The sequence below is a fragment of the Numida meleagris genome, chromosome 3 (assembly GCF_002078875.1).
Source record: "Numida meleagris isolate 19003 breed g44 Domestic line chromosome 3, NumMel1.0, whole genome shotgun sequence".
Lineage (NCBI taxonomy): Eukaryota > Metazoa > Chordata > Aves > Galliformes > Numididae > Numida > Numida meleagris.
In genome coordinates, this window is record NC_034411.1 from 62,719,668 (window position 1) to 62,745,046 (window position 25,379).

At 40.0% G+C, this 25,379-nt stretch overlaps 2 protein-coding genes across 23 annotated transcripts in view; one reads left to right on the plus strand and one right to left on the minus strand.

Moving 5' to 3' along the window:
• Positions 1–25,379, plus strand: part of CEP85L (centrosomal protein 85 like) — a 157,000-nt gene that overhangs the window by 83,595 nt on the left and 48,026 nt on the right. The gene's annotated exons all lie outside the window — the stretch shown is intronic.
• PLN (phospholamban) lies at positions 688–16,795 on the minus strand. 11 transcript variants are annotated; one of them, XR_002437406.1, is made up of 5 exons: positions 16,067–16,795; positions 10,946–10,979; positions 8,726–8,887; positions 7,879–8,145; positions 688–3,676 (listed from the first exon to the last, which is right to left on the minus strand). XR_002437406.1 is itself a non-coding variant. In XM_021392860.1 (4 exons), exon 4 carries the CDS (start codon positions 8,333–8,335, stop codon positions 8,177–8,179), a length of 159 nt encoding a protein of 52 aa, XP_021248535.1. In that variant the 5' UTR covers positions 8,336–8,457; positions 8,726–8,887; positions 10,946–10,979; positions 16,067–16,795; the 3' UTR covers positions 8,152–8,176. The 11 variants fall into 11 exon arrangements, 3 of the variants coding, with proteins under 3 accessions (XP_021248535.1, XP_021248536.1, XP_021248534.1); XR_002437407.1 differs by lacking the exon at positions 7,879–8,145 and having other exon boundaries at positions 688–3,585; XR_002437408.1 differs by lacking the exon at positions 7,879–8,145.

Here is a 25,379-nt window from a genome sequence, read left to right on the forward strand (position 1 = left end):
GTTTTTCAGTGTTCAGCTGATTTTTGGGTATTTCAGCAGAGGTGACTAATACATTTTTATTTTAAACTCTCAAAGTAAATGAGTGAATAATTGGACCTTTGTTAAGAAGAAAAGAAAAAATGCTTGTAATACACAACATCCCATTTACTGAACTGACAGGACATAGAAATCTGGATATGAAGGCTCCATGTTTCCATGCAAATGCATTTCTTAAAGCCTGATCCTATCATCTGAATGCGATTAGGTAGATACTGTATGTTAGCTCAGAAATGAAGTTTAAAGACGTATGCCTTCAAAATTGTGGGAGATAGTACAGGAGGAAAGAAGTTCGAGAAGGCTTCATGTATGCAGCATGATACAACTAATCTGTTTTTTTTTTTCCAGTTCATGTGGCTTCTTTGTGATTTTTTTCATGGTGTGTTAACTTTGAACAGAGTATTGCAGAGATGATAGATGGAAGTTGCTTAAGTGCATCTTTTTCCGTTAATGTATCTCATTTACCATTTTATCTTTAATGAGTAAAACACTGCCTTGTTCATACCATATATATGTTACTGCAAGTCAAATTTCAATGCAGTGAGAAATAAGAGATGCTGCAACAATCATTTCAAAACAGTGCATGCATACCTAAACATCACCAAACATGTTGTAAAAGTTTAACTGAAAGGCAACATGCTTCACGTCATATTGTTGTCACTGAATTTTATTCTGAAATGTGAACTTAAAAGTACTTTTTTTCCTTATGATTCTGACAGGCCAGAAAAGTGGGGGAAGAAAATCATTCAGTGTTTTTCCCAAGTTAAATTTTGATGAAAATATACTTTTCAGCAGGATAAAACTTCTAAACGTGCAGAATTACTACTTAACAGTGGTTAACAGTATTAGTTCACTGCTGTGAGCTTTTATGCTCTGTTTCTTTTGCTGTGAAGTTGGTCGCAGGCTGACAACTGTACTCAACTCATAGTGAATACGTGGGCTCAGTCTAAGTGCTAGCAGATGGTGGTAAACTAAGCTTGGACCATGCCTGATTACAGAAAGAGGCTTGGCATTGGATAGCTGATAGCTCTTCCAATTTTGTGCGTCATCCCAGGAGAATGCATGTTTCAGTTTCAGCAGCATGTTTCAACATTTATTTAAGGTTCTGTGATTTTCACTGCTGTTTGGGAGAAGCTTGGTGTTGTTTCATGGGGTAGCTACATCCTAATGGTGGAGTTTGTGCATAATATTAGAACTGGAAATAAGTGATAGGTGGAGTCAGTAGACTCAATTTTGTCCTTTAAAAAAAAGATTCCTTTTAATAAAATGCTAGCTCACCTAACTCATTTTGGCTGTTCAGCTGTGAGAGTAATTTCCATAAGGTAAGGAAACTCTTCATTATGCAGAAGAGCAGCCATAAAATACTCTGTGTGTAATCAACGAGTAGCCATTTTGCTTGAAAACCAATTTTTACTCTTTAGCCTAGAGTGGGCTTCATATCAATTTCTTAATTTCTCAATCTTTCATCTTATCTGTATCAAGTACTAGCAGAAATCCTTCTAAATAATATGGAACCACATAACTGTTACAACATATATCCTCTGTACGTAAATCTATGGATGTGAAATCAGAATATTTCAAGATAATAAAAATAAGTGAAAAAGTGGTTACAGTGATATTACTGTGTGAAGTTTTCTGCTTTATATACAAATAGTATGTATCGACTTAAAAATCAGAAGCTATTTTAAATTTTTATTGCATTTCAAAGCACAAGAGAAATCTTCCATTTGACCTGTCAGTGCTGTCCCACCTAATAGTGTCCCGGCGCTGGAGGAGACAATGTGGTGTGGGACATGGGTGCCGGGTCATGGTGGACCTGCGTGAAGCATTGTTTCTCTTAGCATATTGTCTTCCTTCTGTGGTAAGTCTTTTTGTAGATCCAGCCGATATGGTCTCTTCTGTTCTGGATGCCTGAACCAGCCACAACAGCAGTAGTGGTGTGACAGTCCTGTGTGGAGTCGGAGTAGGTCAGCTCTGCAATGTAGAGGGAGCCTGTGGTATCAACAGCATCCCTGCTGAACCAAAGAATTCTTCTGTCGTTAGAGAGCTGGGAACTGGATTTTCCCCACCTGTGGGCAACACTTGCATTTTGCATACCAACAGTCCCGTGTGTATGCGTGTGCATGGCATTAAATTTCCTGTACAATACGTGTATGTTGTTATACTTGGTTCCCGGTTTGTTGGGGGAAAGACAGATGCTAAAGAGCAGACTTCTTGGCCTCAGTGTAGTGTCTGTAATCTACTTGTTGCGTCCTTCTCTCCCTGTGTGTCTTAGGGCTGCCTGCTGGGCAAATGAAGGAAGTAGAAAGGAGCTCTCCTTGGTCACTGCCTTTCCCAGGAGGTGTGGGGAAAGCAGGTCATCCTGTGAAGGGCCGTAGAGGGAGGTCCCTTGGGAAGCTTTCATTGCAGACTTGATGTGAGGATGAGCTATACGTGGGCGACTCTGCTGGTGAGTTACAAGAAGCATGTCAAACAGCTCGAGGGCTCCACGTGGCACTCTTGACCAGTGCATAAGTGGTGAATCTGACTTGCTGAGGATGCAGCACTCTTGTTGCTGTTGTGAAGAGGCAGTGACAGCTCATGTATGCGGCAATGCTAAAGGATTCAGATATATAACCCTTGCTACTGGCCCTTGTTTGTTTTTGTTTTGTTTTATATCTAACAGCTACTTCTGATACTGCTGCGTAACATGAATGGCTTCTGGCTTTTAAGGTGTTGCTGTGAACCACAGGTGCCAAAAACGGTGTCCCTAAAAATTACATGTTCATATTTAAATGTAACCTGTCTGCATCTCAGTTGCTGCAAACCACAGTTCGTGGGTATTCCTTTTCCATCCCTGGTGTCTGTGCTTTTGCTCTCCATGGGTGATCTGATGCATGCTACCTACTCAGTGCAGGTGTTTCACTCTGCCTTCCTCCCCTGCTACTGGTGAAGTAGGCGTGCAGTGGGAATCCCACTTTTAAAATTACATTGTTGCAGAAGTTGTTTTTTGAAGGATGCTGATCTTTTGCAAGGTCTTTAAATGCAAGTTGACTGTAGCATTTGAAAAACTAAAGTAACTGCTTACGTGTACTTGGATTTTCTTCTGTACTCAGCAAGGCTCTCGGTGCTTTCCTTACTCAGTGGCAGGATATAATTGTGTGTAGCTTTTAGGTTCACTTCTGATTAAAAAAAAACTCTCTGAACACTTCCTCTGTCAAATACTTCAGTCTGTGCGGTCTTGGCATATTTCTGATCAGATAAATTGTTTGATCTCCTTATGTTATCATTGCAAAAAGAACCCCAAGCCCTCAGAACAAGTTGTGGAAAGAAAGCGGAACCTCCTAGAGATTCACATCAGCTTCACAAGGATGAACACGAGCACTAAAACCAAGACTATGAGCAGGAAATTGAGCAGCAGGTTGAGACCTCTGTTGGTAGCAAGATCCATAATGTGCGTTGGTCTGCCCTCTTGTGCTCGCAGCAGCCCTCTGGATTGTTTGCTCAGTGGTAAGCAGTGCAGAGTCACACAGATTTCACTGTCCTCAGCTGTTCACCTGCTCTTAGTTTCTGTCAATTATGAAAAAAATTATCGATTTTTTCCTTTCTAAAAAAAAAAAAATCTGAGTGTTCCCACAAGCCTTCTTGTTTTTCCAAATTCCTTTTAAAAAGAAAAAAGTTAATGAAAGACTTGAATTTTGTACAAATTGGCTCTTTATTTACTTTTTCTATGTGTACAGAATTCTGCAGGACCCTTTGATTTCTAGCTATTCTCAGGGTTTACTCAGGCTTCCAGTAGTAGATTGTTGGAAAAATTACATTTTTCTAAAGGATCTCTGTAGATGAAAAGCAACAGAATTTTCTGTGGAAAATGTACCTCTCTTAATTGGAGCATTTCCTACCTTTCTAGGTTCTGGCGCTGTGCACCATGGTGCAGGTGGTGTTTTGTCAACAGTATTCTACATAAGATTCATTGCATCTCTACAATATGAATTCCACACGAATCTAGATTGAGCTGGCAGAGGAGGCATCCATAGTACTTCTAATAGCACATATGCCATAGCTTGTTGTAAGATAATATCTTATTGATTCTGTTTTCAATGCAGAAATGTATGTGTAGAAAAGAAACGAAACAAATATGACCAGTTATCCCTTACACTGAAATGTTGCCAGACCTTTTTGATAACCAGCTACATTCTTAGAAAAGATCACAAGAGGGCACTATTCTATAGTTCTGTATTCTATACAAAACGGTACTTTCATCATTTTTATCTTTAAGAGCAAACAAAGAGCAACAAAAAAAATCTTAGAAAGCAGTCAGCTTGACTGAACTGGTTGTCAGATATTGCTATAAATGTAGAGCCCATTTAAAATGACTTAAATTATCTGAGTTCTTGTGGAGATAACCACCAGTTTTTAAAGGAATTCTTAAAAATATGTCCTGGCTTCAAGCCTCGCAGCGAGCAAGAGGTGTTCTCTCATCTATTTCCATAAGCAAAACATGGACCTCCTTCAGTTTTTAATATCTAGTCAAAGCTAAAAGGCCCACATTCAGCATTAAATAAGATACTTTTGGATTCTGTAGGACATCACAAATATTTCTGTGACAGTTAATAGCCATATAAAGTTGATATCTGGCCATAATCTATCATGCATTAGTTTGCTTCCAGATAGGAACAAGGATGCTCTCTAAATGAAGGTGTTCATTGCTCTGTGCTCAAATTTTGGTGCAGCAGACATAGATAAAGTACAAAGCATGAGTGTATGTCTGATATGATTGTTATCCCGGTATTCTTAGAAAGTTTCTTTAAAAGTTCTTCGTGCTTGGAGGCTAAACACTTTGCGTTTTGTGAGAAGCTTTGTTAAAGGCTGCCCTACCCTTAAAAGCTCCTGGGCACTGGTGTTGGACTGAGTGCCTTGGCTCTGCTGCTGAGGTAGAGATGCCTCAGTACCTGCTGCACTTGGAGCTGCTGCCTGCCTCATCTTTGTCAGCACAGACCCCTGAAATGCATAATGGCTTCACCTGAGGAAAAATCAGTGGGTTCACTGATATTTAAGGACCTGGTTGAGAAGTTGCATTTTTACGTCTGAAGTATTTTTGTTCCTGATTGAAAATATTTCCAATATAAAGCTGCCACAGATGTTTGTCATTTAAACCACCACCTGGGAGCTGCAAACTGAATCTTGATGTTTTCTTTTTTTTTTTTTTTGAGAGGAGTAATATAAGATTGTCTTACTTAACAATACAGAGGCTGAACAGGCAACAAAGTAGCAAAAATACCTATCATTGGGTGGAGAGGAGCAGAGAAATGGGAACTTAATCTAAGACACCTGCTGTGTCTGCAGTTCTTATTGTCTCATACGAGTACTGAACTTTTCACTTAAACTTTGATAAAATTCTCTGGGATCACTTATGTGTACTAGATGGTGAGTGTACATTAATTATATTTAAGTGATTTGAACATTGCAGAATAAGCAAGACTTATGTTGAAGAGCAAAACAGTATAAATAGGTGTAAAGAAACAGAAAACTTGGCAATGACTAGCTCTCATTTGCATAACTTTGATTTTTAAGCAGATAACAGGATGGATACTTATAAACAAAATTGTATTTGAATATCTTTTATGCAGTAATATGTTTTCAAACAGTAATTTTAATAAATAAAAATACAGCTGATGCTAGTTCTAAAGCTCTTACAAGTATACAAAGAAAAATACTATCTGTAAAAGGCTTTATCTCTGGGTTCAGTTGACATTTTGTGATGTGGAGCATGGTAGCAGTTTTTCATATCAACAGAACCCTAAAGCACAAATGAACCTTACAGTACATGCAGTGTATCTGTGTTAATGCAAAATAACAGTAGAGCTTCCAGCTTATTTATCCCTTGGTTTATTCTTGCTTGCTTGCTTATTGTCTTTAAATAATTAATGGCTTTTGAGGTACATAAGAGAAAAGCAGGTATTTTGGTTTTTATAGGGAGGTTGTTTTTTATTTAGCAATGCTCTGCTTTGACTATAGGCTTGTAGAGCCTATAATTCCAATGTGTTCTCAGAATGTGTGTTGATATTTTACTCTTAGCACCTTTTCTCTTCAGGAAATTTTTCAGTACTACAAAATTGTCAGCTATTTCCAGTAGAAGTTTATTGAAATAAGTCCAAGGTAATCTAAAATGCCTGTATGAGAAAAGCAAGTATGGAAACCCTCCCATCACAATAATATAGATTTAAAAATAGAAGAAAGTAACTTTTCTATTATTTGTATTTTCCTCACAGAAGTAGTACACTGTTTGTGGCTTTTGTCTTTTCCTCTTTTTCTTTTAAGTAGTAGTAGTAATAGGGAAAGCGCATGGAAAATCATGCATTTATGAAGATGGTGAGAATGCATGAAACAGGAATTGAGGTTTATATCGACAGTTCTAGTCATTATGACTTGAAATGGGATGTGTATGTTGCTGATTACATCAGGGCTTGCCTTAATCTTCATGCAGTAACTACCTCTAGAGACTAACCTTCAGAGATCTGCACTCAGTGTGACCTGAGTGACACCTGTTTCCTAGTTGGGAAATGCGTCACCACTGAGCTTGCATTACATTCAGTATAAGAGTTTTTTCCTCCCAAGATTTCTTCCCTTTCTGTTCAACTGTTCGCTGTCAACCTCTATTTATGTAATGTTAAGTCTTAAAGACAGAACGCAAGATTAAGATAAACTTTGTTTGATTTTCTGCATTCAGCAATGGGATTGTTTGGCTGGAGTTGGTGTGGAAAGACACCTGTTTAAAATAGATGTCTAATCTCTGTTGATTGAGCTTTCTTTAAGTTTGAAAACTGTAATGTTTCTAGGAATTTAGCCTAACACCAGCAACCTGTGAGAGGGCTGGAAGTCTGCTCAGGCCTGTTACTGGTATCTTCTGGAGTAGAAGCCTCATCTTTTATTTGTATAGACTGTGTTCTATGTCCTAAAGAGATTTTTCTGCAATGTATCATTATGTACAGGAGGAAGAACATATCATTTACCTTAGAGAGCAAGCAAGTATTTTCCTAACAGTCATTTGCAGTTGAGGATGGTGGTGTTGCTTGTATTTCTATGGTATGCCCCAGTTGCAGTAGTAAGGATGACCTAAACCTTTTTCCTTACCACATCAAAGGTAGGTCATGTAGAATGGCAGAGGCAAATACCAAACTTTCTGTAGTTTTAAACCGAGGCAATTATTGTATGAATTACAGCAGGCTGTACTCAAGTTGTCTGAAACCAAATATTAAGAACTTGGAACTTGAATTCTGATTTTTTTACTTGTGTCAGTTTTTTATGCCACTTACAGAAAATGAAATCTTTGCCAGTATGATAGTATGCATTTGTCTGCAAAAACGTACTGAAAAATCTTTCTAGACATCATTTAATTCTGTAAGGTTGTATCAAGTGAGAATGGAACAGTGAAAAATGCCAGTGAAAAAAATTGCCCGTTTCTTTTCAGATCCAAGTTGTGTGTATGTATAGAAATACACACATACATAATATATATATAAGATCCTTTAAATTTGAAGAAAAGCATTTGCAATTAAAAAAAACCAATCTGTTCAGAAGATACTTTTGTTTTACTTTCATTCTCCTAAAAATGCTAGAACAAGGTTTGCGCCTTCAGTTGATAGCACAAAGACACAGCATGTTGTTGGACTCAGAGCAGATGTTCTCCTACTCTTGCGATGTGTGGTATGTGTGCCAGCAGCTCTTCTTTGGGCAGAATTTGGAACATGCCCAATGGTTTATGGACTTTCAGAGAAACTAAGAGATCATGAAAAAGTGCAGTTCCTGTTTGTCTGTAGTGGCTAACCCATGAAGAACTGGGTAAAACGTGGGGGGACTTACCAGCCCTCTGGAGAGGCAGTTCCCTGCACCAGTCAGAACAGACATCTCTTGACTGAACAGGTAAATTAGGTCATGCACAGCTGTGTAACAACAGGCTCTAGACACTGTTCAGCACAGAAGTGTGTTTTTAATACATGTAGCAGGCAGTAAGAGCAGCGCGATGGCTGGCACGCAGCACAGCCTTAGTCCAAGTGCTAGCCCCTCTCCCAAGTGGATCCTTGCATTAGGGTTGGAAGTGGAGGTCGCTCTTCCCTTTGGGCGGCTTTCCTAGAGAACAGTGCAGAGAAGTGCTGGAACTTCAGAGGAGCATCACAATGATACAGATCAGCAAGAGGCAAATTAAGATCAGGCAGAAATTCACAAAGAGCTCCTGGAGCCTTTGGCGTGCTTGTGGGTTGACCTCAATAGTTGAGGCTCTCCTCAGAGCAGAGCGGGTTATGTATTGGACCTTCTCCATGGCAGCAAGAAAGCAGAGGGCACAAATCAGAGGTTTTAGGAGTGCAGGAAAGGAGAGGAGTTGTCAGGAACAGTGTAAAGTGCCTGTTATCTTCTCTTTTTGTTTAGACAGCCTTTGTGGAGCTGGGAAAGCAGGAAAGTGAAGAGTTAGAAATGCAGAAGTAAAGTGCTTTGATAAGTGCAGATGGAGATTGTTTTAAGGTTCTAAGAAGTTTGAAGTAAATAAGTTGTTTTCACAAGGGCTTTATTTTAAAATGATATTTTTAAAATGTTGTTTTCCAAATTCAGGTTTGTGTTGCATTAAATTTCTCCTCCCAGGGACTACTGAGCTCCTGCTTCTTGGCAGAGGTGGAAGACTGTAAAATGGAAATTGTGGAAATGTGGGACTTACCAGGTCCTGTCTTTTTAGATCCTAATCCTTCTGTCCTTTGTGGCGTGTGAGAAGTCTGGGGTTGCTTTCCACCCTTCTCCTCCCATTACTGCTAGTTCAAGCACACCTGAAGCCTTGTGTTAGGGCTGGAGGCCAGGATGCCTGTCTGTGGCTGGTGGTGACCTGTATAGATGATCAGACTTGCCAGGGCCTTGTTTTGGAAGGGAGGAGAATGAATCTTGATGCATTGCCATTCCAAATAAAAATACTTTATGGTGTGTAATTAAAAGCTATGCATCACTGATACAAGGAATTTTAGTAGTATATTTTTCATCAGACAGAATAGAATAAGGACTAAAAAGTTTAGGTACACAGGCTGCTATGGGAGCAAGATAAAGCATGTGTACTACTTTGTCATGTGCTTGAAATAAAACATGCACGCTTCTATCTTCTCCCTTTTGATGGCAGATGGAAGCACAGGGAGTTGGTCCTCTTAGAACTCCTAGTGGGTTATAAAAGCCCTGATGTGTGACTCTTCCATGTCAAGAGGCTGTGTGCTTGTTTAGCTCATGGCAAAGGATAGCTGCTATAGCAATGTGAAAAATTAGTTCTTAGCGTGATGATGTTATATACATCTCCCAAATGTTGCTCTGAAAGCTGAACTTGCCCCCTGGTGGTTCATGAGTATATATTGTGAGATTATCTTTGACTCAAGGCCTCTCCTTGTCTTCTGTTTGTTTGTTTTTTTTTTCTCTCCAGTAAACTATACAGATACCTGTCTTCCTCACTTCCATATATGTCAGATAAAGGCAAACAATTGCTTAGGTATCTGCTGCATGAATTATAGGACATTCTGACTGACCCAAAGATGTTTTGTCACCCATGAAATTGTTTTCAGATATGTCTAAAAAGGAAGAACTTAAAATGAAACAAAAGCATTTTTCAGGCTCTTTTTTAGACCCTCCACATGGGTCTGTAAAGTTAGATGGTACAGAATACATGTGTTTTCAATACAGGTGGCAGCACTGGTATTTTAAAAAGGTCTTCTAAAAGGAAGCACATTACACATGGATTTCTTTAATAGCTTTAGGTGATACCATGTGATGATATCTCCAAAATCTGAACTTCAGATTTTGTTATGGTGACTTGAGCTCTAGTTGGTCATAACTTCATTGCGAACAAAGAACACACTAGGACCTTAGCTTCCTAGCACCGATCATTTTTCAGCTTTGTTTGACATAATGCTGTACCTGCTCTCAGCAGGTGCTCAAGCAAGTATAGTGTGCTGAGCTCTTTGCTGGCTTCTGCCTGTCCTCAGGGCAGGAATTCCCTGGGTTGGTGGCACAGTATTTCTAGCCTGGTGCGGGCTGCTGTTGGCCAAGCTGTTTGTTGTCTTCTGCACAAGGCACAGGAAATGAACCACTGATGGGCTTAAAACAAGTGCAGGTAAGTTTGTGCAGCTAGCTTGTGTGATGGACACTGTGCAGAGACAAGGGTTTCCTGAGGATGGCTTCACCCCAAGTCACTGTGTCATTTTTTTTATTTTTTATTTTTACTGTATGGGGTGTACAGCCTGTGGTCTCTGGCCTGTGTGCGACCTGTTGACAGCAGGCTTTGCTCTGGCTACTCTGCTTCTAGGGGGCCCTCAGATGAATTTGAAGAGGAATGGGATTGAGTTTTACCTGTGCCTATGCGCAGCGAGCCCATTTCTGTGGGCTGCCTTAGATATCCTGCACACTTGTAGGCACCTGTACAGCACGATGCTGAGTACGTTTCCAAGGGCAGCGACTGAAGACTTCGAAGCACTGCTCTAAAAGATGGGCTGGGCATCACAGGTGGGAAACCATCACCAGTGCAGGGAAACAGATCTCAGGGAGGACAAAACGTCAGCACGCAGCCAGTCACTGTGCTCGGCTGAGCTGTCACACTGGCATTGGCTGTTTGAGCATGTATTACTAGGGTAGTGATACAAAAGGATTTAAAAAAAAAAAAAGGTAGTGTATATGGTAGTGTATATTAGAGCCCCTTATATCCCTTATTGCTAGAAAAATAGAGAAGAGATGAAGAGAGGTCAGATTACAATAACAGACTGTGTGGGTTTGGAAATTTTTAAAACACCTACATGTTGCTTTCCCTACTTAGCCTGTCTGTGGGAGAAGTTCTCTTGTAAGCAAAGAGAACAAACTATGCTTAATCAGGTTTTTCTTTGCAAGTGAATGGTTTCAAGTAATAAACACATACCTTGCTTGTTAGTCCTCCATGACGCTGTCACCACCTGAAGTGTGCATAAAGAGAAACAGAGTCAGTAAGACAGCTGCAGCTGGCTAGCTAGCAAGGTCAAAAAGGGCAGCCTGACAATTACACTAAAACAAAGGCAACCATTGCATAAATAATAGTTGTTCTCTGTTGTTTGCCCACTGACCTTGCTTTAGGTCGACATGAAGTCATGCATGCATGAAACTGCTTCTTGAAAGTACAGCAAATAGATTTATTTGGCTTTCAAGCCAAACTGTGTTGTGTTTGGGTGTGACAAGCCCGGAAGGGAAGCTATTGTCTTCATTGGTGTATAGTTGTTTAATGCAGGGCTGTTAATGGATGTGAAGGATCTGTCTTGTGCCCAGGGCAGCTCTGCAGGAAGACATGACATGGCTCACCCCATGTTGCCGTGTGGGGGATCCCTACATTTGGGGGCCTTAGGATGAGTCACCAGTCACAATTACTGCCTCCCTCTTCACTGACATATGACTGATTCCCTGATTTGTGTCAGGTTATTTTTATCTTTGTTTCTGGGTGTCCTTCACCGTGAGGTGAGAGGAGATCTGTGACCGAAGTGAAAACTGTGGGCCACGCTTGTTCCTGGTGCAATTGCATTGACTCCATTGAAGTCACACATGATAAATTTGGCTCCTTTGGAAATGCCACAGCAATTTTAGACACAGCCTGTTTCCTGTCATATGTTTACTAAATGCAGTGGTGATATCAGTGGAATGGAAGAGGTTTGACATATTTGATTTGTTGCTGCACTGTACAACCAAGCTAAGCCCTGAAAAGGCATTGTTAAAAAGTCCTATTCTGCAGTAGCTTATTTCACAGATTTTTACAATGAAATATTAAAAAACAAAAAAAAACCAATGAAACAGCAACAGTGCTCTGGTTTTATAAACTGGAAATAAGTTTCTCACTAATCACCAGGACAGCAATGCAAAAAAGCACCTTTAAATTCTTTGTATTGTACATGTTTAGAACTGTTACCAAAAATTACCTAGTGTAAGAAATTCCTCTGTATGTTTGTGTGAGCAGCATGGTGTTCCTGGGTACATTCTCTGCACATTCAGAGGAGGTACATTTAAAGATCTGTGTGTACAGTGAGTGCCAAAGTGAAGAAGAAATGCCGTGAATTGTGTTGGCTCTGTTTTTTGTCTCATTGTCCGTGGATTGTAAGGACCCCAGAGGGGGAAGTGTTGCAGAGTTCCAGCTCTGCCTGCACAATGGGCCTGCAGTTAATGTGTAGGCATGCTTGTCATCTCTGCTGGCTTCCTGTGTTAATGTATAGATATTATCCCCAGTTGCATTGCTTTGTTTTGAACCTGGCTGTAAAGCACCTCCTCACTGACTGTATGGAGCCATTTCACTTGAGACTTCCCAAGTCTGAAAATTCTCCTTTTCTGAGTGAGGAAGGTGAGAGCTGATGATGAACCAGTCTGAATTGGCTTGAGAGACTTCAAGTGGGTCTGCTCCCAATTTAATTCAGTGAATAAAAGCTCCCATTGATAAAAACAGAAGTTGCTTATAAGTTTTTCAACCACAGAAGTGATCTACTGAGGTATGTTACAATTTCTTTTCTTGTAGAAGAATGAAATGGTCTGGAGGCAGCCTGCTGGGTTTTACCCCTTTACTGGGTTTGTATTTACCCACACTAGGGGTGCAGGATGCTGTTTCCCATTCTGATTCTGGGCTGAGAGTTGCACTAGGCAATTGTACCAGTGAAAGACTGTGTCAGCCAATTCAACAGCTTGACTGCAGGGAACAAAAAACTGATTTAAAAAGGAAAAAAAAGAAGAAAACATAAGGGGAAAGAAAGAGCTGGAAGTCAAAAACAAACTGGGATGGGTGAAGGCAGGAATGCAGAAAATAGTGCAGGTGAGGACAAACTGAGGGAGAAAGTAGGAAAAAAAATGTACAAAGAAGAATGTGGGAGTGTGGAAAAAGAGCAAGGAATTGTGTGATGGGAAGTAGAAAATTGCAGCTGGAGTGCAGTAAGTCAGTGAAAGGTGCTACAGACTGACTTGTGGGATATGATGTGATTTTCTTTTTTTAATTGCATGAAGAGAACATTGCTTTTGGGATGGGGAAAAATAACAATTCAGCTCAGATTTTGGGATGTGCTGGTGACAGGAAAAGGAAACTAATTTTTCTGTTCTAAAGTCTGTATTGTACTGAAGTGTCAGTGCAGAAGGCTCACACTTTAAAAACAACAGTTTAGATTCAGTTTTTCCCCTTCTTCATTTTTCATTTTGACCAGCTCTGATGTTCTCCATGTTCTAGAAATGAGATCATCGGTTAATATGAGCCTTCATCTATATTTCAAGGCCATGAGAAGGGAAAAGGTACGAATAATATATATATATATATATATATATATAATATATATAAAACCCACCAACACAGACTTAAGTTCTTGAACATACATAGCTTGGCATCTTGTTTTTTGGAAGTTATCCATGTACCTTGTGGCTAACTGTGACTTTTATCTCTATTTCTGTCTTACTGAAGCAGCCTGGAAGCTGGTGTCTTTGGCTTGATTTTAACTCTGGGTTAAATTCCATGCAGGTGCTGCAGAACAATGCAGTGGGGATTTAGGCAGGTGCCTCAGCCTCCACACTCGTCTGTTACCTCATTAAAATGGGACGTATGATACCATGTACTTTTTCCCAGCTGTTCATATGATTTACTTTTCTATTAAAAAAAAAAAAAGCTTCTATGGGGAGATGGCTCCTTTCTCTACTGCGCATTCTGAGGATTTAACGCCTTGTAGTTTCAAGTTAGGTTTTAGGTTCTGGTGATTCTGATGTTACTTCTTAATAAGAAATTGGATAGTTGCAGTTTGAACTGAAGTGAGAACCGAATTGCATCTAACGCTTAGAAAATGTACAAGTGGATGGGGATTCTGAAAGTTATTTCTTACTTCAGTGTTTTTAGCAGCAGTGACCAGGCATGGATTGAAAGAAGAAAACAGTAGAAAAGTAAAGTTCTGAGAAGTAACTCGATGCCAGGAAAGTTCTCTTAAGCCATGCACTGATCTCTGGAAAGCAAAAGCGATCTTCCAGTTCTAGAGTAACTATCTCATAATCTAGGGAACATGACTTAACTTTCCTGCAGGGTTTTGGTTGGGGATGCTTTTCTGTTGCTAATTCAAATTAGTGCTACAGCATGTAAAATGGTGTGTTTGTTCCCATGTAGGTGTATCTCATACATTCTTGTTTGCTGAAAAATTCAATCAAAATCACCTTTATAGTGTCTAATTATGAACCAACCTTAGTTTTGTGCTGCACAATGAAGATGCTACATCCCAAACCTTTTTAAAGGATGAGAAATTTAATGCCATTTTTTAAAATAGAAATGTGATGTATACCTAAATGAGAATCTCTGGAAATACCAATAATACACTTCTCTTGAGAAACAAGTGGCAAAGAAGCAGAAAATTACTTGCTGCAAGCTAAATGTGGTACTTCACATCTGATTCGTAACAATTGCTGGTTTTGCTGAATCTGAAAGTCTGCAAGATGAGGTGTTACCAGTGTGAAACTTTCAGATTTAACTTTACAGCAGAGCTATGCTTATGTCTACTTCGAAGCAGCTTCTATGCACTGCTGTGATAAAGTTTGTGTGTGACGGCTGGAAACCAACCCATGGTGGCTGCAGGTGTGTTCCTGAAGAGCTGCCCTAGCACTGAAATGAGTTTGCCTGCATAGACAGTATCATTTTGAAGATGTATACATGCTGCATGTGTTATGGAGGGAAGGTATTCTGCTTGACAGAAAACAGACAAACTCTTTTTTTCACTTGAAAACGTACTTTAAGTGACTTCAGTGCTAAAAAATATATCTATATCTCTATATATTTTTCAGAATCTTCCTGCTTGTCATAAGTGTTGGCTTTGAAAGCAGTGTGGGTCTGAAGTGCTGCTTCTACCTGCTGGGGGACACCTTCTGGAGAGCTTCCCCACAAGCTGCCTGGCTTTAGGGCAACAAAGCATCCAGCTGCTGCCTTCATGAACCAGCACAGGGTGCTGAGCACAAAGCCAGGTGCTCACAGGTGTCCCTACCTGGTGCCTACTAGTCACGGGAAAGGAGCCAGGTGCCTCACAACATCAGTGCACCCACACTTTGTCTTTTTCCTAAACCAGAACCTTAACAATACTTAAGTAGCAAGGTGGGCATCAGTGGAGGGCAGAACAGCAGCAGTAAGGAGAAATTTGTTAGTGTCTAGAATAAATCTTATTCCTTCTAGCGGTATTCATATATGTTGATTTTTTTAATTTAAATATCCTTCGTGGCATGTTCCTGCTTGAGATGTGCTCCTTGATTCTTGCTGAGGCTGTATTTTATTGTACTGTGTATACGCTCTTCTCTTAGTTGGGATTAAATGGATTAGTTTCTGCATTAGAAATTAATTTCATGATGTTACAAATCCTAATTACTTTTTTTATTTGTTATAAGTATTATAGTTTGGCAGTTACAGTGACCGGAAAGAGAAAAGAAACTTTTCAAAGGAATTCACAGCAATAATATTGTATGAATTCTGTTGTTAAGTATCAAATAACATGATACAATTCCAGTTCTAGTGCTGCTGTAAACCAATTAACATTTGTAATGAAGAGTGGTACTTTATCATACAGCAACCAAAGGCTTCCTTGCTCGCTGTCACATCAGCAAAGCACTCCTCTCTGAGTTCAGTGACGGAGGAGCTTTGTGGGGCTGAGGCACGTAGCTGGGCAGTGCCTCTGCAAAACTGTGAGTTACGCTGTGTGGGTTTTGTATTTAAAACAAAACAAACCCAGTAGATTAAGAGGAGGAACAAAGGTTGAAGGAAGGTATTGAAAGCTTCTCACTGCTGCTGTGATGCTACCTGTATAAATAATCTGTCCAAGGACAGTTAGTGTCTCACCAGCATGTAGAAAAACATCAACTGTCCCTTAAATACAGCACTGTCTAAGTGACTCAGAGCAGATTTGCTGAAGTTTCCCTGCTTTTAATGAACATTTACAACTGGCTGTTAATTTGAGTAGAGGAGTTAATGTGGAAAGCTGCAGCTATAGTGCCTTGCTGTGAGGGTTAAAAGCATCAAATGGAGGGTGCTTACCTCTGCTGCTGGCTGTTGGGAGCGTGGCGGCAGCTGCCTGCGGGTCTCTGGTAGCCTGTCCGAGTCTGTGACCAAGTGCTGGGAACAACTGAAGGAGGCTGAGGGGAAAAATAACAAAAGTTCTAGAGGCAGGGCTCCCGGTGTCATTCAACGATGCAGAAGTTGTGATTGGTCTCGGCCCTGCCTTCTGAAGCCTGCAGTTCTCATCTCCACTTGTTGGCAGCAGGAACACGCTCAGTTTTGGCAGCTTCTCTGTCCATGTGGGGCTCAGGAAACTGCGGCCAGGGCACAAGAGAGGGGGTGAGCTGTTTGCCGTGGCCCTTTTTATGTTTACTTACATGAGAACTTAAATAAGAGTTGCTTCAGAGGGCTGTTCTGGCTATGCTCCTTTAGCTACAGCAGTGCACTTTCTTGTAAACGAAAGCCTAAATCCCTAGTGTTAATGCATTCCATACAGGACCTGGAACTGGAATAATGTTCTTTTGTATCACAGGTTGCTTAAACTGTGCACTTTGTGTGTATGTAGATTCAGTAATATTGCTATACCGCTGCTATATGGTTTACAGTGTGATGTGAGTTCTGCAATATCAGCTTTCTTCTGACTGTGCTTCAACTTAAGTGATTTTTTCTGTATCTCATGCCTCTTCCACCCTCTTGAGTTAATTTGTGGGTTGGAAGGTATAGTGTGTGGTGATTGTGGTGTTTGCTTTTTTTTCTAAATAAAATTCAGCATGTATAAATTAATCTTCTGAATTAATCATTTCTGTATAATTTTAAGTATTTTACCTTTCCTATAAAATACTGCAGTACTCTTTTTGGGGCTGGGAGCTGTGCCCATGATTTTGTGCCCTATTCTCCAGGGAGAAGTGCAACTGGATGAAGCACTGCAGGTTACCTCCTGCATCTTACCCATGTCTGGGAAATGCCAAGTAGGGCCACAGCACACACTGCATCCTGCACTTGTGAGGAGGTTTGTGCTGTCTCTTGCACAGGCCATATACAAGTAGTAGGCTTCATGTGTCCAGGAAATGGAGGATTTGTTGGGTATGGAGGCACTGAACTGCGTATGAGAGCACCTGGCATCGGGCTTGGTGTGTGGTTGCTACAGGCAGAGTGCAAGCATTATCCTCATTTGGAAATGGCAGGCAAAAAATACAGAAGCTCAGCCTAACTCTAAACATTTAGATCCAGTTTTGACAGTTGTTGCTTAGCATAGATTAGTGCCTGCCTTTGAACAAGAAACCAGACACGATAAGTTGACTTTTTTTCGGTTGGTTTATTATTTAATTTTTTTCATATTCTTGGTAAGCCATGCTGTGATGTCTGCTGCAAGCCGGGGGCAAAAAGTACTGGAAGACTTTGGAGCTGATGTTTAGCTCTTCTGTGCTCTTCTTGGCTACATTACAATTGAAGTTAAAACTGAGTTTTTATATTATGTGACTGCTTTCTATTATCCTCAATAAATCCAGGAAATTGAGGGTCACTCGCTTCAGTTGAAAGTTAATTGAGTATCTCCACAGTGATAGTTATTCACTAGTGCGAAGGGTTTCATTACTTACTTATAATGGCATTATTAACATTACAAATCTGTAACAGTCGAGTCCACATGCATTTGACCTTTTTATGAGGGAAGTTTCATGTTATCGCTTGCTATCATCCAGCAAAACTACTGCTATCTTTGCAAGATGTAATATGAAACTTGTGAATTTCAAGAGTAACACTTGTACATCTTCAGTTCATTTAATATTAGTCCCACACCCAGCGCTGCAGTGACTGTAATGTCAATTCCTCCCTTTTACCAAGTCGTCCTAAAATCATAACAATACTGAGTTACTCTTCCCCCGATTCTCACCTTTTTGTGTTGGTGAATTGCTTGTAACCAGCATTCTAGAGCTTTTTTTTTTTAACGAGAGGCCCTTAAAGAATGCTGTTTTTTTTTTGTGAGCCACTGAGAAGTGAGGAGCTGCAGTCACAGCATAGTCTTCTTTTTAAAGGATGGTATTTAGTAGTAAAAGATAAGGCATTAATGCGAATGGTAGTACCTCATCAGAAATGTAATGCATGCCTTCTGTGTATGTCTAACTCAGATAAGAAATATTACATTAAATAAGACTGGAAGTACATTTGTTAAATAACAGTAAAATGCCCCAGTGTAGCTCTTGTGAATGCTTTGGATTTGTATTGGTGTTTCCCTGGCAAGAGGATTCCTGGGACACCATCTCTCCAGAAGCCTCTCCAGGTTGGTTTGGTGTCACCCACTGGTGAGGCTTGCGAAGACCTGGGTGAGGCAGTGTGTTGCTCAGGGACTGGGCAGCAGGACCATGTGTGTGAGGGTGTCTGCGTGTTCTTCAGTTCCCTCCTTGGCAGCCTGAGTCTGAGCACCCACAGAGACCAGAAGGGAACAGCTTTTTAAAAAGGAATTTGTGTTGGAGGTTTTGGTCTGCTTTATTTTGTTCTGGGGAACAAAAATGTGCAGCTGTTGCCTGCTTGACCTTAAATGGAGATGATCTGGGCTTTCTCCAGTGGGATTAGAGATCTGCCACCAGAGCATGTTTCTTCTCATAAATTTATTTGGAGATCCGGTTGATATTTGGGATAATGTCCAAAAAGAGATTGTTATACTCCAGCGTACCAGCTCCTCCATTTAAGTAATAGCATGACTTGTATTCCTAACGGCAATAATTTCCTATGCTTTTTTCTTGCTTTCATGTGCTCATTTTGTAAATCTCAACTGTAGAGACGTTGCTAGCTGAATAACCTGTATGTGGAGTTTGAGATGTCAGTGTTTAACCTGTTGATAATCCATGATACTGCACAGAAAGCGAGCCATAACCCAAGCCTCATAATATGTAAAAGCAAAGAAATTCAGCTGAGTCTGAGTACTCAGGTTACTGCCATATTCCATAGCACGGCTCCAGTTTTCTCTCATATTGAAGAATCACAGAATTGTAGGGGTTGGAAGGGACCTCTAGAGATCATAGAGTCCAACCCCCCTGCAAAGCAGGCTCCTTACAGCAGGCTGCACAAGTAAGAGTACATTAACTATATCGTACAGCCTTGCGTTCCATGTTTGATTTTAAAGCAACTAAAAGTGAAGGGAAGGGATAAGTGCCTGCTCCCACAGGTGTGCACTGGTTTGTTTGTGTAGGAGGAACAGAGCGGCAGGTAGCGACACGAAAGTTGAACACCGGAACAAAATCTTTCCTTTTGTAACCAGTACTTTTTGACCTGATTCTGAGGTGCAGTCCGCACCCACTGCCCTGGGGAGCCTATGCCCATACCTGACCACCATCTGGTAAAGAGCCTTTTCCTAACACCTAGTGTGACCCTCCCCTGACGCTGCTCCATGCTGTTCCCCTCCACTCCCTGTGAGGAGCTGTAGGCCACAGTGAGGACCCCTCTCCCTCCTCCACTCTGGGCTGAACCAGAGCTCAGCTCAGCCACTCCTCATACAGCTTGCCCTCTAGACCCTTCACCATCTTCGTAGCCCTCCTTCAGATACTGTCTAATAGTTTTATGTCCTTATATTGTAGTGTCTGAAACCTCACCCAGTTCTTGAGGGGAAGACTCACCACTGCAAAGTATCATTGGGTCCCTTTGGATCTCCTCTTAGAACACTCAAAGCTGCTGACTGACATTTTTACATTGCAAGGTGTTGTGATTTGCAGCTGCTTTAGGGGAGGATCAGGCTGGGGATTAGGAAATGGTTCTTCACTGGAGGGTGATCAAGCTTGGGTACAGGCTCCCCAGGGCAGTGATCACAGCACCAAGTTGCTGGTGTTCAAACAGCATTACCACTGTTTTCAAATGCTCAATGATCCTTGTGGGCCCCTTCTAACTTGGGATATATTGTAAGTCTAATTCCTGCAACATGGGTAGAAATTGAGGCATCAGCAACAATGGCTTATGAGGCACTTTTATATCATCTCTGGTAAGGGAAAAGGTATCTTTCAGTTATATTGTATTGCATGTATCCTTCAGTTATATTTGTATTGCAGACTGAGTTCAACTTAAAGAAAGTTTTTTTCTTATTTTCAAAAATACAGGCAAATCATTATTTTCAACCAGTGCGAACAGCAGTCTAGATTTACAGCAAGTAAGAAGATAGCCTGATCAATTTGCAGATGTTCACATTGCTTACACCTTGTGAGTTCTCTTGCTTGAATTTGATAGATTTATGACCCAAATGTTTTTCTTCTGCCTGATGCTTTCTTTAATGCTTACTTAAGTGATTCTCACCAGGATCTGGAATATGACTAGATTTTTGACAGTCATTTATTGATGTTTTCCGGATCCATGAGGACAAACTTGCTTTTTTGAGATTGCAGATTTTCTTCCTTCTATCATGAGACTTAGAGCTTCTTTTAGCATTGTAGAGAACAGCTCTGCTGAGAAATGTATCCTTGGTGTTGTGTTCTTCTCCTCTGGGACAAGTAGTATTTACTTCTGCTAAGCACTGGTCGTTAAGTAGTCTGATCTTCACATTTTGTTCTTCGTTATAAACAAGATGAACTAACTTTTGATCCTGCAACTTTTGAAGCATAACACTACAAAGTGATTAACAAATCTGTATGAACAGAAAACTACGACTTGGGTTGAAATATTTCTCATTTTGGGAATGCTGAAGGCTCTCGCAGGGCTAGTTGCCTCATCTGTTAATAACCAAGGACATTTTCAGAAAGGTCAGCTTGAATGTTTTCAGTTTAGTCGGTGTTACTGGCATGAACTTTGAACTATTGAAGTAGAACACAGAACTCACAAGTGTGTCATGCCTGTTTATTGTCTTTGGTGCTTTGGCCCAGGGTTAGGAGAAAAGCAGGGGAGCAAGAAATTTTGCCTGGCTCTGAAAATTGATGGTAGCCTCCCATACCCCTGCAGAGAGCTCTTATTTGCCTTGGATGCAAACAAACTAGCACAGACTTGACTTCTTCTGTTTTACAACAAAATATTGATGGCACAAAAAGGCTGCTCTTTCAAATACTTGATTGCTTATATATCAGTGAAGATAGATTAATGAAGATCAAAATAATTAGTAATTTGAATAGTAGCTGTTAATTACAGTAGTGCAAAATGTCTTCAAAATAGCAACATGATACAGAATAGGATATTTGTGATCATATTTAGGGTGGAAAGTTTTTTTCCTTTTTATGAAATGTTTGTGGGAATTGTCTTTGGTGCTTACTGGTGTCCTCAGTTGACTAAGCTGAATAATGTGTTTAGGTGCTGTGCAGAGACCTTATACCTAAGAAACTGTGTTGAGTGTCTTTGAGATAAACTGTTCTAGCAAGCACAGATATTAGCTGTGTTATTTGACATGTTATGAGTGATGGATGAATGGCAGGACAAAGGCACATGAAGGAGAGATAAACTTGGAAGCCATGTTCCAGTTGTCACGTGGTGATGCTGGATTGTCTCCACTTTAACAGCAGCTGCACAACAGAAGAGAAATGACTGAGGTTTGGACTCAGCTGCTGCCTATCTCTAGCTGCAGGTTGTCCTAAAGGAAACAAACTGCCCAAATGATGAACTCACTATTCCGCATTTATAAGCTGAAGAGTTCTCTTGTATGGGATATTGCAGAAACCACTCCATGTAGCGTGAAGGGGCAGCTGGTAGATCAGTGGCCAACAACAATTCACCTGCCTGATGAGCGTCTTCATTCAGGTCAGCATAGAGACAGTGTCAATCAGACATCCAAATTTGATATACCAAGAAGGCTCTTCATGCTAATTCTTAGTTGGTCCTACTTTGAGAGGTATGTTTGAGAAATGCAGATGAGAAATACCTTTCCTCCTCTCGGTTTTTATTTTATTTAAACAGTGGAAAGCCTCTCCTTCCCTTTCTTCAATAACAAAATGTTGTTTCGCAATTACGTATACAAGAAAAAATGCTTTGTTGTAAATCTTGTTTCCTTCATGCCACCCAAAAAATCAAGATCCTAAACTCTTTTTTTAGAATTTGAGGGAAAATACTTTATATTTTTTCTTTTACCCTATTATGCAACGTGGCAAAATAAAACATTGACCTACTCTTCTAATTCAGACCATCTCTGAGTTAAAAGAACAGATTTCCCCATCTTGTAAGTATTTCCCAACTATTTATTTTCTTGTGGGCAGCTTCTTCCTGATGGAAGTCCTGTTCTCGCTTGCTGGAGGGCAGAAACTTCGTCATGCAGGTGTAAATTTGACTAATCAGTGATAGAACGTAGCTTAATGGAAATAGCCATGGACTAGAATTTGAAGAAGAACGATTTTCAATTCCATCCACGTTACCACATTTGAGGACATCTTTGGTTTCTTCAGAGACTGCAAGACATCTATTTTGAGCCTAAATCATAGAGAAGCTAGATAAAGACTTACATGTGCAGCTTTGAGCCAGCTTTCAGTCCCTTCCAAATGCTTAGTATTATTGCTGTACTGTTACTGTCTTTGGAAGGGTTTGCTGCAGATGCCTCTCTTTTCTCTCTATACTGGACAAAGGGGATTCTCCAGCAATGTGGGAGAACCAGTGTTTTGCTTACAAAACTTTGTTTCCACACTAGAGAATCTGCAGTGTTTTGGTACTGTTTGGTGAGCCTTGGAAAAAAGTGTCTTCACTTTTATCTCAGTATCTTTTCTGTAAAATTTGACTAATAAAGGTAGTTTATTTATAAAAATCCCTTGAGACCTACAAGTGGGATGTGCTGATTGCTGGAGATGGAAGTGCTATTTATTTTTAGTGTGATTTTTTTTTTTCTCTGCTGTTTCTGCTTATATTAAGATGCTAGGCCTGCCCCCATTAATTTATCTCTTAAAGAAGGAAAACACCTTCGCACACTGACACCAGTGTTCAAATGCACCCTTACATCATTCTGCTGCTTTTGTTAGAGACAAGTGTGTTTCAAGTACCCCTCATAAGCACAAGTGGAAAAGGTTTGTAATTTGGATTGAAGCCAAACAGTTTAAAAATCCATCACTTGTTCCACATGCAAATTGATGCGACTATCTTCACCACTTGTGTGGTTTCCAGTTTAAAGGAGAATCCTGTGTTAAACTAGTTGCATTTCTTTTATTTGTCAGTGGTGCAGAAGTTTCAGGCCAGAATCTTCAAATATCTGACTTCGGACGTTCCAAGAGTTGATTTTTTTCAGAAGTACAGGGCCTCTGTAATTCTTCCTAAAGCTGGGGGCTAAAAAACAAACAAGCAAAACAGGTCTGGTGTTTCCATGTAGGTTTTTTTTTTTTTTAAGCAACAACAACAAAAAAGAATGGAAGAGAAAAATAGTTTTTCAAAATTATGGCACAAGTTCCTGAGTCACTGCTGGTTGTGTAATGATCTGTGTGCTGCTGTGTAGGGATGGTGGTGGTAGTGCCTCTAAGCAGTGGAAATCTTGCAGTAGATCCACATGCTGTCCTGCTTTTTTTTGCTGGCTGAAGTGCAGATAGTTTCCCCAAGGAAGAATTTCTACAATGGGAGCAGAAAATATGAGTATGCCTCTAATGTTTCCATCTACTGATGTTTTTTAAGATAGTCACAGACAAAAGTAAATGAGTCCTGTACTCATCATGTGATGAACTCTGGAATCCACAGACCTTATCAGCTTTGCATGGATCTGTTTCTTCAGACAACTTGTTTTTATCTTCCAATACCCGTTAAGACAGCTTTAGTAAATCTCCACATTCTGCTGCTTATAGAAAGAACATAGTTGTCTTTTTCCTTCTTTGTGTTCATGATAATGAGAGCTGAAGAACAACAAAAGTGGATTTAGCAGTGATTTTTTTTTGAGATTATTTGTTTCTGCTGAACTGTTTGGGTTTATCCACATAAGGGTGTAGGACATAGTGGAGAAGGCAGATTGCTACCTGATAATTTCTTCTCCAGGTGCTGTCAGTTATAACACGTACAGAAGTTGCATCTGCAAAACTTGATATGCATAGTTATAAGGAATTTGTCTGGATCCCGTTCTTTGTGCAAGTGCCCACTGAAACAAGTCCTGGATTGCTATTTTTAAATAAAGTGTTCTTTTGTGAATTTGTGTGAATACTTGGTTTTGTTTTCCTGTAAATATTTTGAACATTTATGCTTTATTTTTGTGGGAGTTTTTTGTTTATGCTTAGCCTCTATTAAATCTGATGAATGTTAAATTCACAGTTAATGTTTCTTCTGAATTCATGAAAAGCTGAACCAAACAATGCAGATGTAGAGAGGCCCAGTTTTCTGGTTTGGGGGCCGACACTAGTCACAGAATCTAAAGATCATCCATTTGAAAAACACAGACCTTTGATAAAGAATTTGCTGAGGATCACTTTCCCCAAATGCCTACCCCTGCTTCAAATTACATTGAGAGGACTGCCCCTCTCTTTCAACATCTTTGCATGTCAAGAGACTCTGATGCTCTGCTTGGTAGGGTCTCTTAAATCTTCCTTTCCAATTATTGCACAGTAATCCCTTTTTTTTATCTAATATTTGCTCAAGTTGAACTCTTTTAATCATCATCTTGTTAGAAGAGAGCTCCTGTCCATTTCTGTGGAAGACTGATGCCTGCTCTGCCCATCCTTGCAGAGTTTTGTGCAAACAGGCAAAAACTGGAAGCTTTTTTGCATCTACTTTTCTTTGATAGCAGAAATAATATTCAAGTAATGAACAGGCAGTTGACACAGGCCTTGATAAACTGATATTTGTAGATATCAGCGATGTATGTTTAACAAAGACATTTTTCTAAATGATCAGAACTTGTCTGAAGAATATCTGAGTGCAAATGACTGAGATACTTTACTTTCAGGGATGCTTCCATTCATGATTGATTTGTGACTTATATTTTCTCCCCAACCAGTCCTTCTTTTCTAATCTATTTCTGTCTTACTCATACAGTCCATAAAATCTTTCAGCGAATAATGTATGTCCTACATTTGTGCTGCACTTCAAACAGAGGGCACTTTATAGGCTTTGAACAAACACTGTCACTTTTTTGTCATGCTGCTTTCCAGGTCAGAATGTGAAATACAAAAAGTGAATTTAACTTCATTGTGTTGTTTCCCTGAAACCTTCAAGGAAAAAAGGTTATGGTTGTTCTTGTGGAAGCTCCCTTTCATCTCCTGATTTCTTTTGAGAACTTTTGAATTTAACTGTAATGTGAAGATAAAATGAACACTTAATAAAACAAGTGCTTCTATACTTAGGAAAGCCCCAATTGTTATCAGTGGAAAATTCCAGGCACTGTTGCTTTTAACGTCATGTTAAGTGGCACCTAGAAGTGTTTTGTGTTCGTAACATTTGCCAGAATATAAATGGAAAGGATTTCTGACAAAAATAAAATCGGTGTGTGGACTATAAA